The sequence below is a fragment of the Saccopteryx bilineata genome, chromosome 9 (genome assembly GCF_036850765.1).
Source record: "Saccopteryx bilineata isolate mSacBil1 chromosome 9, mSacBil1_pri_phased_curated, whole genome shotgun sequence".
Lineage (NCBI taxonomy): Eukaryota > Metazoa > Chordata > Mammalia > Chiroptera > Emballonuridae > Saccopteryx > Saccopteryx bilineata.
In genome coordinates this window covers 68,258,284-68,274,867 of record NC_089498.1, presented here as the reverse complement: position 1 = coordinate 68,274,867, position 16,584 = coordinate 68,258,284, and the positions used below count along the sequence as shown (strand labels likewise).

At 34.9% G+C, this 16,584-nt stretch overlaps 1 protein-coding gene across 3 annotated transcripts in view; it reads left to right on the top strand.

Moving 5' to 3' along the window:
- The window catches only part of CTNNA3 (catenin alpha 3), a 2,095,157-nt gene that overhangs the window by 1,526,359 nt on the left and 552,214 nt on the right, over positions 1-16,584 (top strand). For all 3 annotated transcript variants that reach the window (XM_066242416.1, XM_066242414.1, XM_066242415.1), the window contains exon 12: positions 2,275-2,475. In XM_066242416.1, coding sequence (XP_066098513.1) covers positions 2,275-2,475 — 201 coding nt within the window. The remainder of the gene's footprint in view (positions 1-2,274; positions 2,476-16,584) is intronic.

The following is a 16,584-nucleotide window of genomic DNA, read 5'->3' as shown; positions in this document are numbered from 1 at the left end:
AGTCCCACTCAGTGACCTCCAAGGAGGGGAGAGGGGCTGAAGGTTGACCCAATCATGTAATGAAGACTTCAAAAAAATATGGGGTTCAGAGAGCTTCTGTGTTGGTGTGCACATGGAGATGTGGGGAAGCAGTGCCCGGAAAGGGCAGGGAAGCTCTGTATTCTGTCCCCATCCCTTGCCCTACGCATCTCTGAATAGTAAAAGTTAAATCTAGTAAGTAAAATGTTTCTCTGGGTTCTGTGAGCTGCTCTAACAAATTAATAAAACCCAAGGAGGGAATGATAACAACCTCTGCTTTATAGTTAGGCAGAAGTATATGTACCACCCTGGGCTTGGGACTGGTGTGCGAAGTGGGGAGTGGAGGGGGAGTCTTGAAGGACAGAACACTTAACCAGTGGAATCTGGTGTTATCATCTCTGGGTAGAGAGTGTCAGAATTGAGTCAAATTGTAGGACACCCAGTTGGTGTCCAGATACTTGCTTGTTGATATGAGGAAGCCCCCTTACTCTCCCACACACATATTGGAATTTTGTCTGGGAAAGCAAAAAGACAAACAAACAAACAAAAAAAAAAAAACTGCAAACAGACTAACAAACCAACAAACAAATAACCAGTCAAGGTCAAGGTTCTAATACGCCTAAAGAACAGAGGCATAGAACAATATGATAGATTTAGAAAATTATAAAATAACTCTAACTGCATAACATTATAAAATTATAAAATATATAAAATAACTCTGTAAGCATAACAGGCTTACAGAGAAATGATAGACATCAGATCTAAGAAGGTCACCAGGGACCATATTCTTTGGTACTTTGAATTTTAATGCTCTACAGTCACCTCTTGCCAGGTTGTGGTTCACTTTTTGCGGTCTCACTATATCGCAGATTTTTAAATTGTGTGTATCTAATTTTGTTTGGTGAATTTTTCACTATATCACAAAATTTTGTGGTATATAGATATTTTTATATATTTATTATTCCAATTATTTTGTGGTAAAATAAGAAAAAAAGTGTGGGAAAGGTTAATAACAGTGTGAGAAAGGTTTATAAGAGTGTGGGAGGGTTTTTAAAGCCTTAAAATATGTATAAATAATAAAATAAATATAAGTCACTACTTTGCAGATTTTTGCCTATCGTGGGGGTTCTGGAACCTAATAACCCCCGTGGTAGATGAGGGACCACTGTGTACATTGAGAGGAGGTGTGAACCTACAAAGAAATTGCTTTATGAAAGCCTGTCCTGTGTAGCTTATCTGCAGATAGTCAACATGTACAGAGAGTAGTGTGAAGGGGAAAGTTATCAGTATGTTCTGAAATTAGTAAGGCTTTTTGTTGTAGTTGTTTTAAGTAATAAAGTCATTACAGATTTTGAGTGGGGATTTATTTGATAATGCTAGAAGCCAAACACTAATTCTTGTAATATTCTTTTAATATCTTAGAAATATTATGGCCCATGCTTGATGACATTCCACATCTTTGCTCAGCTCTTCTCATTAGTTTAATCCAGGAGTATTAATCATTTTATAATCATTTTACAGAAAAAGAAAGCAGGGCAGTAATAAGAACTCTCTTGTCCTCATGAGCTCATAATGCAAAGAGGGAAGGAGAGAAGGAGGTCAGGAGATACACTTCAGAGAGGGCAACTTTCTCAGGGATTTATTTGCATAAAATCAGTCATTTTAAAGCACCCCCCCTTTTAATTTAAGTGTTTCCACAAACTTAGTTTGCTGCTTTACAATATAAAAATTAATATTGCATATTTTTATTATTTATTAATTTATAAGATTTCTGTAATGTGTTAAATCTCATTGTACATCAATGAACATTAGTTGAATGGAATTCTGTAGTTCTATTTTGATATATATTTAGGATAGGTGATATACGTAAAGAGTTTTGTAATTTGCATAATTTTACTTTTAATCAGAATTAAGTATCCCATTATTATATATTTTATTTTAGTTTTAATTTAGAAACTTCTTAATTTCCACCCATGAGTCACTCAAATCTAAAATCTAATATACTGGTACTAGAATCTAAAATAACATCTAATCTATTAAAATTACTGATAAAAATGTGAAATTTTATATATTACAAATATTGCCATCAAAGAGATATGAGAAAAATGATGTCCGTATTTTTCTTTCCAGTCCTCAGTGACCTCCATTCCCAAAGTACATCACATCTGGAGTCAGAAGCTAACTTAAATTACAATATGCTAGATTTTTGAGATTGAAGAAAAAACGACAAAATTAATTTGATATGTTTACTTACAGAGAGCCATATCTTAGAAGATGTCAACAAATGTATCATAGCCTTGAGAGACCAGGATGCTGACAGTTTAGACCGAGCTGCCGGTGCTATCCGAGGACGGGCAGCAAGAGTTGCTCATATCGTCACAGGTGAAATGGACAGTTATGAGCCAGGCGCTTACACGGAAGGTGTGATGAGAAACGTTAACTTCCTTACAAGTACTGGTAAGTCCAGTGCCCAAACAGCTGCACTGTCCCTGATATTTTAATCTACATAGCTACCAATTATTCAGACATATGGAAAGAAGTTTTCAGCTTGTGTTGTTTGCTTTGAAATAGTTTGCTCTACTACTTGATAGATGCTTTGAAAATTATGTGGTTATGTGATTTGAAAATTATCTCTAAGAAGTAAATATATTTACTGGAAAAAATAAGTCTTTTATAAATCCATGCATTATATAAATTACCTTGGCTAATTATGAATGTTTATTAATGCTAGAGCTGTTAGAAGGTATAATTAGACCACATATGAACATTTATAATAGTTTTCAAACCCTCTTTAGCTGTCTTATTGGTACCCTCAGGTTTTTGTTTTCATTACTCAAACAGAGCAAACTTGTCTTGTTTCCAGAGAAATGCTCTCTCTCTTCTTTTGCAGCATTTGCAAAACAACAGTTTATTCTTTCACATAATTTCTTTGATTACTTAAGAAATATGGAATCAGGATTTTGTTTGAGTTGCAGCATTCAGTTTCTAAAATCAGCTAGTCAATGCTTAGTTCTTGATGTACTCAGTAAATGGCATTCTTATCTTTAACACTACCATTAACATTTCTACAAGAAATTTACAGAAGCTTTGAATTCATATAGATTCAGAAACAAAAGTTGCCATTTGAATGAGGGCAGTCAACTGTTTTTGTAGGTCATTATGGCAGAAGCTTCTCCTGTGAAAACCCTTTCTGATTTGTGAAATCCCCCTGTTAATTTTTTATTATTATTATTAATTACCCCTTAACTCTAGGATGGCTGTGACCCATCGGTTCTAAAATATTTGAGATTCATACTTAAATCATCAATCTTACCTATAGAATTTTTCTTTATAATGAGCACAGGGCATATTAAATTTGGACAATATATATATTGTTATATATATTGTGTAGTAAAAGGGGTAGAAGAGCTCAGGTTGGGTAGTTTTGGAGGGGGTGAAGGCTGGGAAGGAAGATGCACCTTGAAATTAATTAACTAAGAGAAACATATCAGCAGCTAAAGAACCCTCACTAGGGATTAGTTCTGAAGAGGTACACCACCAGGTAAGTTTAGTAAGGTTTGTAGTAGAAAATTGACTAGTGTTAGTCTTCTCCTTGCGTGTCGATGCAGAAAATTACTGAGAAATCTTCGCACATAGTTTTCTCATTACCTTTTAACATTTTTTTCTAAAATAATAAAACACTAAAGATACGTTAAGGAAAGATGAAGGAGGTACGTGTGAAACATTTGTTCTTATGTTTCAATACCCCACGAAAGGTATTAGTGATACAAATACAGCACATGGTGGTTGCTTTAGCAACAAGGTATTTACTTGCTTAAAAAGATGATTGTGTTGTGGTAGTTCTGCATCTGTCTGTAAACTGAATTAAACCAGTTCTTTCCTGTTGGTCAAAATGAAGTATAGAATTTCCTAATTTTTTTTATCTTCTGAGAATGGAATTATAAGTAAAAGAAAAATGAATGCAATGAGGCTTCTATTTTGAGCCAAATGAAATAATGAAAATTTTTTTGTAGGATATTGAGTAGGCAAAGTCTATCTGAACTTTACCTATAAGTTACCTCTGTCTCAGTTTGTAATCTCAAATAGTAACATCTTGTGAACACACTCTTATAGTCATGGTGGATGTAGGAAGTACCAAGTTTATAGTTTTATTCTCCATAGAATTAAGTCCGTATCTACCTCATACAAAGAAGTGAAAGCTAAATTTTAAAGTGTCCAGAATGTGAATTGTGTTGTGATATCACTCCCTTCGAAATCAGTTTTTATAATCTGAACTAAGAAAATAAAAATGAAAAAATTTATGTATACATTTAATCACAAATTTGCCAATACCTTTATGATTTATAATGACCTTATAAAATAATTAATCAATATGGCCACATTATCATTCAACTAAAAGAGAGCTAAGTTCTTTTTCCTCTGATTAGTTATATGTAACTTTAATTAAAATATTTCTGGTAGAGCATGTCCTGTTCCAAAAATATAATAAATATAGAATAAAATGGGTTATTCTTTACAAATCACATCTTACTGTTAATATAGAAATGTATTTTATGACATTCCAATTTTGTCATTTTAATTTTGAGATAATTTTTGGTTTATCTTTGAAGAAAGCTTCTCATTTTTGTTTAATATGTCTAATTCCAATTTCTTTGAACAGCTTTCCTTGAAATTTATCAAAAACATACTTCACTAAAGAGAATTCTGAGCAATTATTTTGATGAAAATGCTAATTAGATCAATTTGATCTTATCCAAAGCTAAAATATGAGAGCATTTTTCTCTCTCATAGAGATATTATCTATGAAACACGCTTCTCACTATTCTTTTCTCCACAATTAAGTAACAGAAAACATTCATATTTGTTCACATCTGCTCATAACTTGGACTTATTATTTATAAATAAACATCAATTTAAGAAATTGAAATGTTGCCTGACCAGGTGGTGGCACAGTGGATAGAGCATCGGACTGGGATGCGGAAGGACCCAGGTTCGAGACTCCGAGGTCGCCAGCTTGAGCGCGGGCTCATCTGGCTTGAGCAAAGAGCTCACCAGCTTGGACTCAAGGTCGCTGGCTCCAGCAGGGGGTTACTCAGTCTGCTGAAGGCCCACGGTCAAGGCACATATGAGAAAGCAATCAATGAACAACTAAGAAGCCGCAACGCGCAAGGAGAAACTGATGATTGATGCTTCTCATCTCTCTCCGTTCCTGTCTGTCTGTCCCTGTCTATCTCTGCCTCTGTAAAAACAAAACAAAACAAAAAAAAAAAAACAAAAAAAAAAAAAACAAAACAAAAAAAAAAGAAATTGAAATGTCATTTTTTTTTATCACTGAGACTCTTTTTTCTTTGTAAAATTTGTCAAAAAGCACTGTCATCAGTGAGGAAACCCAAAGCATACTTTATCTAAACCCCAAAGCATAGTTTTAGAATATTGCACCTTTGATTTTAATCAGATGGTGTGGCTCATTAGCACATTTTTTAAATTTGATAATTTTCTAAGAGTTTTCTCAGCATTAGGAAGCAGAGTTGCCCTGTTACATTTTAGCATTTTTTATTGTTCATAAACCCTAGCAGTTGGTTTTAAGTGAGATGCAGTTAACATCTGGAATGCTCCATTTTATTCAGACAGAAGCATAATATTGTAACCTCCATGTTACAATATTATGAACAATTTCCATGTGAAATTGTTTATTCTGCCAAATTCTTCTCTGTTACTAAGCTCCTCTTCCTGTCAGGAATTCCTGATAAGGTAGAGAAAATATATTGATTATTATTTTTTTATTTGTCAAATAACAAACCTTCTTGATTGCAATGTGAAGGCTGAGAAGCTGTATTCTTAACATCAATTTCAGTTTTTTCACATTAGTTTGGGGACAAATCCTAAACCAATAGTGGACTAAGGTAGTATATGATTTATGGATTCTATCAAATTCAGAAATTAGCAGGCTCTACAGCATCTGTTACAAACCTTTGAACCTCACTTGGTTCTGATGTCAGCCAGGCTCATAGACCAAACATGAATAGGCTAATAAATGAATCTGACCAAGAGATCATGGTGGCATCACCATTGGCAACTGGTAGTAATAACAGAGAGTCATTAATCAAGTACTCATTTCAGCCCCTCTGAAATGTACTCAGAATCCTCTCCTTATTAGAATAGAGAATAATCATATAGTTGTATTTTTCTTCTTAAAGGCAAAAAAACAGCTGAAAAAAATTTAGAGCCAACACATATTTTTAAAATTTTGTTGTAAATTTTTCTTGCAACCAGTTTCAACAACAGATAATAAAATTGTAAGATAAATTTCATTTAAAAACTGTAATAGTCAATAATTCCAATTAACTCCCTTTCATTTATTATTGTTCACATACAAATACTCTGAAATTTGTATCCTGATTAAAGCATGCTACTGTCCTTATGTTGCATCTCTGTTTTGGAATGTTAAATGGTTAGAGGATGAAACACCAAAGCTTTCATTCTAGCAGTCTTTACTTCCTACAGTCCAGCAGAGTTTGAAAATTAGTGACTTACATACTAGATAAGATTCTATATAACTCAAATAATTTTTATGTGTCTGGTTTTGACCAGCTTAATTTTATATATTGTCATAAGAATTAGTTTTACACCTAGGTAAAAATCTTGATCTTGGCATATTGTAACAAATAGGAAGGTCTGGTGACACTAGAGTTCACTGTGGCACTGACTGGATCTTAGTGATGTCTTCCTTTTTGTTACACCTGAGCCATAGCCTTTTTCTATAACTTCTCAATAGATGCCCAGTTGGCTTCACTCACTTAACTTACCTACCTGAACTTTGTAGGTATTACAATTCACCTGAATGTGCATTTCTATGCTTTTCCCTAAAGTGAGCCAAAAGCACCATCTACTGCATCTAAACTGATGCTTTCAGTCACATGGACATTCCAAAATACTTTCTAAATTTGGTCTTGTCCATGCTTTTTACCTATCATTTTGAATATTCTTACCCCTTATTTCTCACATCAATTATTAACCATCTTTCATGAGACAATTTATTCCATGTCCTCTAGAATCCTTTCTTTGGAACTCTCTGGTAATAGTGGACTCTTTCTAGTTTTGTGGACTATATAAAAATTTTAAAGGACTTTCCAATGCACATCATTCCAGAAAACTAGATGCTATTGGTGAACTCTTTAGATATACTTATATGGAAATGACTTTTCTTTCAAAATATAATATAATCTACAGGACAAAAGAAAAGTTATATCATTTCTCTTTGCATCACTCCTAGAGCCTACCATAGTGTCTTGCATGTGCTATGAAAACAAAACAACCCTTGCATGAAACCTATTTGCCTATGCACATTCCATATGCCTATGTACATTCTATTCCGGCAGTGCAACACATTTTCTTATCTATCGCCCTACTAAAATTGTCTGTCTGTTTGTTTTTGTTTTGTTTGTTTTTTAGGTGAGAGGAGGAAATATAGTGAGGCAGACTCCCCCATGTACCCCAATCGGGATCCACACAGCAACTTCATCTGGGGCCAATGCTCACTACTGAGCTATTTTTAGCGCCTGAGGCTGACACCCTCCGACCAAACCATCCTCAGTGCCCACTGCCACACTTGAACCAATTGAGCCACTGGCTATGGGAGGGGAAGAAGGAGAGAAAGAAGAGGGAAGAGAAGCAGATGGTCTCTTTTTCTGTGTGTCCTGACTGGGAGTCAAACCCAGATGTCCATATACCAGGCCTATGCTTTATCCATTGAGCCACTGGCCAGGATGTATTGTTCTACTAAAATTGTAATACTTTCTAACACTTTCTCAGATGCCATATCCTCCTTTAGAAAAGAGCTTCTGATTCCCTTTCAGTTAGAAATAATTGCTCCATTATCTTTGTTAGCATATATAAGTTTGTCCTGTCATTAATGCCTATTTCACTTTGCCTTGGGTCATAATCAGTCATTTACATAAGTCTCCTTCATTAGATGTTATGTCCTTAAGGCACACACCACACATTTTATTTTTATATTTACTAGTAGCATTTTACACAGAGTAGAGGTTTTCAAGTCTTTCTCAAAATGTTAACTTTAAAATTTACTACACAGTTAACTGTGACACATTCTAATACAGTTAAGCAGACAGCAAAAAAACAAAAAGTAAACCTCAAAAGCAGTGGACTATGTCAAAGCCTGGGGCAAGGAAAAGATCGGGGAGTGATTCATTACTGTCCAAAGTTAGATATCAGACACTTCCAGAAAACTTGAAGTCAGATTCTTAAAAGGTTCTTTAGCAAGCTTTTGCACAAGAGATCATGGGCTTTTGTGTATCCAGTTACTTACAAAAACTATCCTTAAACTTCATCTGCTGACAGATCCCACTGAACCTCATTTTACTAATGTTTCCAGCAAATCCCTGAAAGGGTAGTAACCATGCCTTCCAATTTGAAAACCACTGTTGTCAAACTTCCCTGCCCTGGTAGTAGGCTGAGACAGGCTGCTGAATTATGTACAATCTTACTGTTGGGGTAAGGCCTAAACAGTTTTTATTTATTTATTTTAATTTTGGAGAAAGAAAAAGAGAGAGAGAGAGAGAGAAGCATTGATTTTTTTGTTTCCACTTAATTCCTTGCATTCTTTGGTTGATTCTTCTTTGTGCTCTGACCTAGGATTGAACCAGTAACCTTGGTATATCAGAATGATGCTCCAACCCTCTATGTACCTGGCCAGAGCTAGGATAATACCTAATCTGACAGCCAGCAAGTAGAATCAAGATGCTTCTATCTACAGATCACTTGGCTAACATGAATAACCAAGTATCCTCATGTTGGTGTTATAGGAAACAAAAGTTAAAGGACAACCCAACATTCTTAAACATGAATAAGATCCCTTGGCCTCAGAAGTTTTTCTGTTACCACAGCAATTTTTGGACCTTGAACTAACATTGTGTGTTGAAGAAAGCAGCTACTAGAACTTCTGAGCAAAAACCTATTTTCTATCCAAAGAGAACTGGATTTGAATAGGAGCTAGATCTAGTTAGAGGTCTAAGGATACTTTTTTATCTTGCCATTTTAAGTAACTAGAAATATACTTGTCAGAAAAAAAGTACTCTAAAAACAGAAATCTATATGTACTGTGAAAGCTTTTTTTTTTTTACCTTTTTTATATGGTTAGATCCTGAAAGGTGGTTGGAATAATCAAAAAAGCCATATTAGTAATATTCTTATTAATAAAAATAATACAGTCTGGCATACTGTTAGAAATGTTATTGTCGCCTGACCTGTGGTAGCGCAGTGGATAAAGCGTCAACCTGGAAATGCTGAGGTCGCTGGTTCGAAACCCTGGGCTTGCCTGGTCAGGGCACATATGGGAGTTGATGCTTCCGGCTCCTCCCCCCCTTCTCTCTGTCTTTCTCTCCTCTCTCTCAGTCTCTCTCTCTCCTCTCTAAAAATGAATAAATAAAAAAATGGAAAAAAAATTAAAAAAAAAAAGATGTTTCTATGGAGAAATTTCTAAATAAAAAAAAAAAAAAAAAAAAAAAAAAAAAAAAAAAAAAAAAAAAAAGAAATGTTATTGTCAAATGAGGAAATATACAGGCCTATGAGTGGATTTCAGAAAGTCATAAAGAAGGCTAACACATTCCCATATCTAGAAAGTGTAAACTCATAACTGAGAAGCTAATGCTAAATGAAGGATAGATTAAGGATAGCAGAGAAAAATTTGCATAGGCTAAAAGGAAGGAATCATTGGAAGAAGAAGGGGTGAATGTGGACCTACTGTGTGGCTACCTACCAACGCAAAGATGTTTGAGAGGTCTTTTATCCTCTTTAACCCTAGAACTCCTGTGACCATACTCTAATGCCTGTTCTTCAACCCAAGAAGACATTATTTGAAAGAGAAATAGAGCACACCTTTCTTTCTGATCTTGTTTAAACATACTTTTGTAAAAAGCCTAACCTAGATTTATTTTTATAGGCTTTTAAGGATAAGTAGGAAGAAAAATAATCTAGATGTAGGATTAGACATGAAGTCCCAATTTTAGCTCTGGATTGCAAACAACAAAATCTAATTATAGCTAAATTAAGCAGAAAACATGAACAACTAAACAAACACAGGAAGGCTAGAGAACGAGAAAACAGACAGACTGCAAGGGATGCTGCTTATAGCAACCCACTTAGTTACCCTAAAGAACAGCTGTTTGAGCTGCCCTTCTAGCCCTCTCTGAACATTTAATACCATTATTGGCATCACAACATTATGACACTGGACCCCACAGATGGTGTGTTTATTTGCTACCACATTACAGATACTTTCACCACTGGAATAAATCCTAAACTAATGCCTATTTTTTGCTTCATTTGCTCTGAGTTCATATTTTTGGGCAGAAGCATCATATTAGGCAGAATTTAAATTATGTGCTCACACCTTGACTGCAATATGGTGGGCGTGGGGGATGGTGGAAAGTATTGGGCATTTGAGCGTGTATAGAGATAGCACTGTTTCACAGAAAGACTGTCACACTTCTGCCATAAGAAGGGGCTTTGGAGTCTGTGAGCAGAAAAGGTAGAGGTGGGAGGAGCAGGAGAAGAGGAGCATCAACAAGTAAAAAGAGTAGGAAAGTTAAAGACGAATCTTGCTGACCTGGTTGGTCAACTTCTGTGTCAGGACAATGGAAACACTTCCCTACCTGTCACCCAATCAGGAGCACTGCCTTTCAGAAGCTTGTTGCCAAATCCAATTCTTCCTCTGAAGGTTTATAAAAATTTAAAAACAAGTATGAAATCATTCTTTATTCCTGGAAGATTTATTAAATGAGGTATTATTATACCACTCTAATTCTAGGCATGATTTAGGGTAGATGTGCTTTAAAATATATGAGGTAATTTTGATTATTTTACCAAGATAGTGGCATGATAAAAATACAGGAGTCTACGAAGTCTTGTAAAAGGAGTGAAGAAATATATCACTTAGTGGAGGGGTTTTTCTTTTTTTTTTTCTTTCTTTGACAAAAATGACAAAAAAATTAATAGGCCTGTGATCTTGTTATTCAAATGTATGTTAAATCCAAGAGGCTAAAGACATTGACTTCATTTATTTGAAGATTTACTAACTACTAGACATTCTTTGTAAATTGCACAGATTAGAACCTTCTAATATCAAAGTGCTTGAGGGGCCACTGGGAAAAAATAAAGTGGCTATTCAAGGCCGGAGAGGTCAGAGGTTCTGACATATTAAGCAGTCTTCAGCCTTCCCAGCCATCTGGAATGCTGTGGACAACAATATTTCAACAACCCAAATAACCCTCTAAAACAGTGGTCCCCAACCCCCGGGCCACGGACCGGTACCGGTGGGTGGGCCATTTGTTACCGGTCCTCAAAGAAGAATAAATAACTTACATTACTTCCGTTTTATTTATATTTAAGTCTGAACGATGTTTTATTTTTAAAAAATGACCAGATTCCCTCTGTTACATCTGTCTAAGACTCACTCTTGATGCTTGTCTCAGTCACGTGATACATTTATCCATCCCACCCTAAGAGCTGGTCCATGAAAATATTTTCTGACATTAAACCGGTCCGTGGCCCAAAAAAGGTTGGGGACCACTGCTCTAAAACACTCCCATATTCCACAGAACAGTTGTTATAAACCTCTGGGCTAGGCTGTTATCAACTAGATAATCCAACAATTAAGTCTTTTTATAATAGCATTACTATAAAATGTTTATAAACTGTAACATTGTATATGTTTTTAAAAATGTAGAGAACATCTGGCAGAAGGCTTCTACCTTCTACTCTATCTTGAAAACCAGATTGGCCCTGGCTGGTTAGTTCAGTCGATCAAGAGCAATGTCCCAAAACAAGGTTTCGGGATTGATCCAGAGGGTCAGGGCACACATGGGAAGTGACAAATGAGTGCATGACTGAGTGGCAAAACGAATGAGTGCTTACCCTCCCCCTTCCCTCTCTCTTCCTTTCTCTCTCTTCTCTTTAAAAATCAATCAATCGATAAAACCCTGGCCAGATAGCTCGGTTGGCTGGAACATTCATCTGGCATGGAGGTTTCTGTTCCATTCCATGGTCAAGGCACAGACAGGAGTGGCTCGACATTCCTGGCTCTATCTTTCTCTCTCACTCTCAAAAAAAAGTCAGATTTATGAAACTAATGAAATAACCCACTTAAGTTATTACTGAAAGGTAGAAACTGTGGGCTGAACAGTAAACACGAGGCTAGTGTGTTCCAAAAGGAAAATTTATTTTAAAAGCGCTTGGGTCTGGGCAGGCTTAGTCCAACAAAGGATGTCAGCCCCAAGGGAGGGGTGGGCAGAGGTTATATAGAATAATAAAAGGGCCTGGGGCAAATTGGCTGACACTGCTGCATCTGCTGGTGCAAGACAGTTTCCTCTGTTTGGGGATTGGAGTGGAGCCACAGCCCATAAAAATCTGTTTGTACCCTAACTCACAGGCTGCATGGGGGAATTTTGGCTGGGTTACTAAGTAAGCCAGTCCTTCTTCTTCCTTAGGGCCTCCATTGTTCTCAAGATGGCAGCTGAGTAGCCATTTTATCTATCAATTACCTGTATTATCTATCAATTATCATGTATTAATAGCCCTCAGTTGTAAAGACAGTTAATTTTACCTTTTCATAGATCTTTGTAGATGTTCTAGAAAGTCTGGTTATATGTTTATTGATGTCAGCTGGTAAAAGTTTTATATTCTCATTTGTAAAACTAAATTTTCAGTTCAAAGTCACTGAGTCTAGAAAGTAAACTGAGATGGTGTTTCTTTTGGGTTTTTCTTTTTCTGCCTGTAGAGAGAGCATAAAACGTGAAGTTGAATCTATAAATCAGATTTTATTTCCTTTGGTGTTAACTGGTGCAGACAGCAGAGTCTATTGACAATAGTTTTGGTCATTTCATTGCCAGCCTCCCTCCTTTGCAACTGTCTTTCATGTCAATCTTGATGGGATTTCTCAAATGTTGTACTGGTTAGGTGGGGATAATCACAATGGACATGATGATGTCAAGTTCAAGATCAGAATAAGTATAGTAAGTGAACAATTAAGCATATCTAAGGTGACACAGTACCTGTAGCTTTTGCCAAAATAAAGTCACGTTGTATTTACACTATCAGACTTTGTGGATGTGAAAGCAAATGCTGAAAGAGCATATCATAAGAAAACAAAAAAGGATTAGCAGGCCAACACTGTTAAATGAAAGTGTTATCTACAAGCTTTACAAATACATGTGAATATTTTCTTTAATGAAGTCAGTTTTTTTTATCATGGTAGGGTACATTAAAGATTATTTATATACAGTATCATATCATCTGCAAATAATGATAGTTTTACTTCTTCTTTTCCAATTTGGATGCCTTTTATTACTTCTTGTCTGATTGCTGTGGCTAGGACTTCCAGTACTATGTTGAATAAGAGTGGTGAAAGGGGGCACCCCTGCCTTGTTCCTGATCTTAAGGGGATTGCTTTTAATTTTTGCCCATTAATTATGATGTTGGCTGAGGGTTTGTTATAGATAACCTTTATCTTATTGAGGTATGTTCCCTATATTCCCACTTTGCTGAGAGTTTTGATCATAAATGGGTGCTAGATTTTATCAAATGCTTTTTCTGCATCTATTGAAATTATCATGTGGTTTTTCTATTTCCTTTTGTTAATGTGATGAATCACATTGATTGATTTACAAAAATTGTACCAGCCTTGCCTCCCCAGAATAAATCCCACTTGATCATGTTGTATGATTTTTTCATGTATTGCTGGATCCAGTTTGCTAATATTTTGTTGAGGATTTTAGCATCTAAATTCATCAGGGATATTGGCCTATAATTTTCTTTCTTTGTGTTGTCTTTGCCTGGTTTTGGGATCAGAATTATGCACGCCTCATAAAAGGAGCTTGGAAATCTTCCTTCCTCTTGAATTTTTTGAAATAGCTTGAGAAGGATAGGAGTTAGTTCTTCTTTGAATATTTGGTAGAATTCACCAGTGAAGCCATCTGGCCCAAGCTTTTGTTTGTTGGGAGTTTTTTCATAACTGTTTTGATCTCATTTGTTGTAATCGGTCTGTTTAGGTTTTCTGATTCTTCCAGATTGATATTTGGAAGATTATATGTTTCAAGGAATTTGTCCATTTCATCTAAGTTGTTTAATTTTTTAGAACAACCTTTTGACCCAGCCATCCCACTTTTAAAAATAAATCCCAAGAACACCATATCACTGACTCAAAAAAAGAAATCCACGCCCATGTTTATGGCAGCATTGTTCACAATAGCAACGATCTGGAAACAGCCCAAGTGTCCATCAGTGGACGAGTGGATTAAAAAGCTGTAGTACATATACACAATGGAATACTATGGGACCATGAAAGAGAAGGAAATATTACCATTTGCAACAACATGGATGGACCTTGAAACTATTATGTTAAGTGAAATAAGCCAAGTAGAGAAAGAAAAATATTATATGACCTCACTCATTTGAGGAATCCAAGGAACAATGTGAACTGAGGAACGGAATTAAACCTGAAGGGAAGGGGGGAGGGAGCTGTTGTGAGGGGGATAAGGGAGATGTTGAGAGGAATATGGGGGAGAGGAGATGCATTTGGAGAGACACTAGAATCTATGTAAACACAATAAATTAAATAAAAAAGATTATTTAACATCTCAATGAAAACTATAAACTTGGGGAATTTATAAGCATAGTAGATATCTCAAGATCTTAAATGAAGGAAGATTGTTGAACAGAAGCAGGGAAGGATCCTTTAAATGATAGCCATATTTAGGAGAACAATGCTGGGAACAGAGCAAGTGGAATAAAATTGTATTAATAAACATTGATCTGGTGTCCAGTTTAACCAGCTCCATGAGAAGAGAGGTAGGTAGTTTGAAAAATGCCAGAGAAATTATAGGCAATTAGAAAGTCTTTCTCACTATGCCCACACTGATTTCTGCTGATACATATTTTCATTTCACATATTAAATTTTCTAGCTTATGGTAATTTATAACTTCTTCTTTTATCAATTATAAAATAAAGTATTACTCTTTAACAATCCCACACAGTAGGCTAAGAACATAGTTATAATTTTCTTCTTCTGGGATGTATTAGTAACTTAGTGGTATCTTAGAAAATATAACATATTCTGTTGATCATCCACCATTTAATTTTACTGTTTGCCAAAATCTGTAGCAGTTAAAGTTAAGTGAACAATTTATATTATAGAATTTCTCTGCTTTTATAGGGATTTTTAAAAGATACCAATTATTATAATACTGCTGACAGTATTTCTTTAAGTTTCCAGATATTCTATAGTTTATGTTGATTATTGGACACAGTGATTAGAGAGAGGTTATGCACATTCTTTTACCACTTGTCTCAAAATTCTAAGGTAACTAAAAAGAGTAGAGTATTGATTTGGTAAAAGCAAAATTATTTTTGAGGGGAAAAAACAGTAAGTTAAAATATTGTACTTCTCCTACCATCTCTCCTACCTATTTATCATTCCTTCTATCAACTACTTCTGTATTGAAATAGTTGTTGTTCCTTCATTATTTGTGTTTGTTAATGTGATCATTCTATGTTCACAATTACAATAAAATAATTTTGAGTACCTGGACTAATATTTTTTATTAATTTAAAAGTCAGTAAGTAGTCAGATATGTCTATGCTATTCTAGTTTAATAACCATTTAAAATAACAATAAGAAGGATGCACAAAAAAATTAATAAACCGATAATGGAAATGCATGGGTATAGGTTCATTATAAAAAAAATAGTAAAAAATAAAATATAATCCAGAAATAACTGATGTAAAATGCAGATGGAAAAGAGCAACAAATGTCTCAATCTGGAATATGCACAAGGAGAGCCCATCAAGGAGGTGAGGGTCCCACCCTGCATGATTTTGATTCAGTAGCAACACTGGATTCTGAAAAACTATGAAGCAATGGCTTCATATTCAGTGAAAAACTTAATTTAATTCAGAATACTATATTCATTGAAAGTGTGTGGCAAAATAAAAACTTTTGTGCATGTATAAGAATACAAGATATTTAAGTTGCATAAACCCTTTTGAGAAATGACAATATTCTGAAAACAAGAGAGGAATAAACAGAAATAATAAAGCATGGAAAACTGAAATAGTAAATCTAACTCAAGAATGTAATGAGTAAAATGACAAGATGATAGATTATAGTAGGCCAAGAAAAAGATGATTGATTGATTGACCCAAATTAGAACAGAAAGTCAGTGGAATATAAGAAAAGAATATTCTAAAATGAGCATGGATGCATTCAGACAAATGGAATCTTTCAATTAGTCACATGATAAAGAAACAATTGACTATCCTCTCTAAAAGATACTAATATACATGTCCCAGCCAGCAGGCTTAGAATATCATGAACTTAACTACGTAATCTTAAAACTTTAAAATTCTTTCTGTTTTCTGGTTGTATTCTTATCAGCTTATGCTTAACTGTTTATATATTTTTGTTTTCTATATTTGTCATGTATTTTTTCAATGTTAAGAAACCAGATTTCATGTGACATGGTAAATATTATTTATTGTGTTTATTATGATTA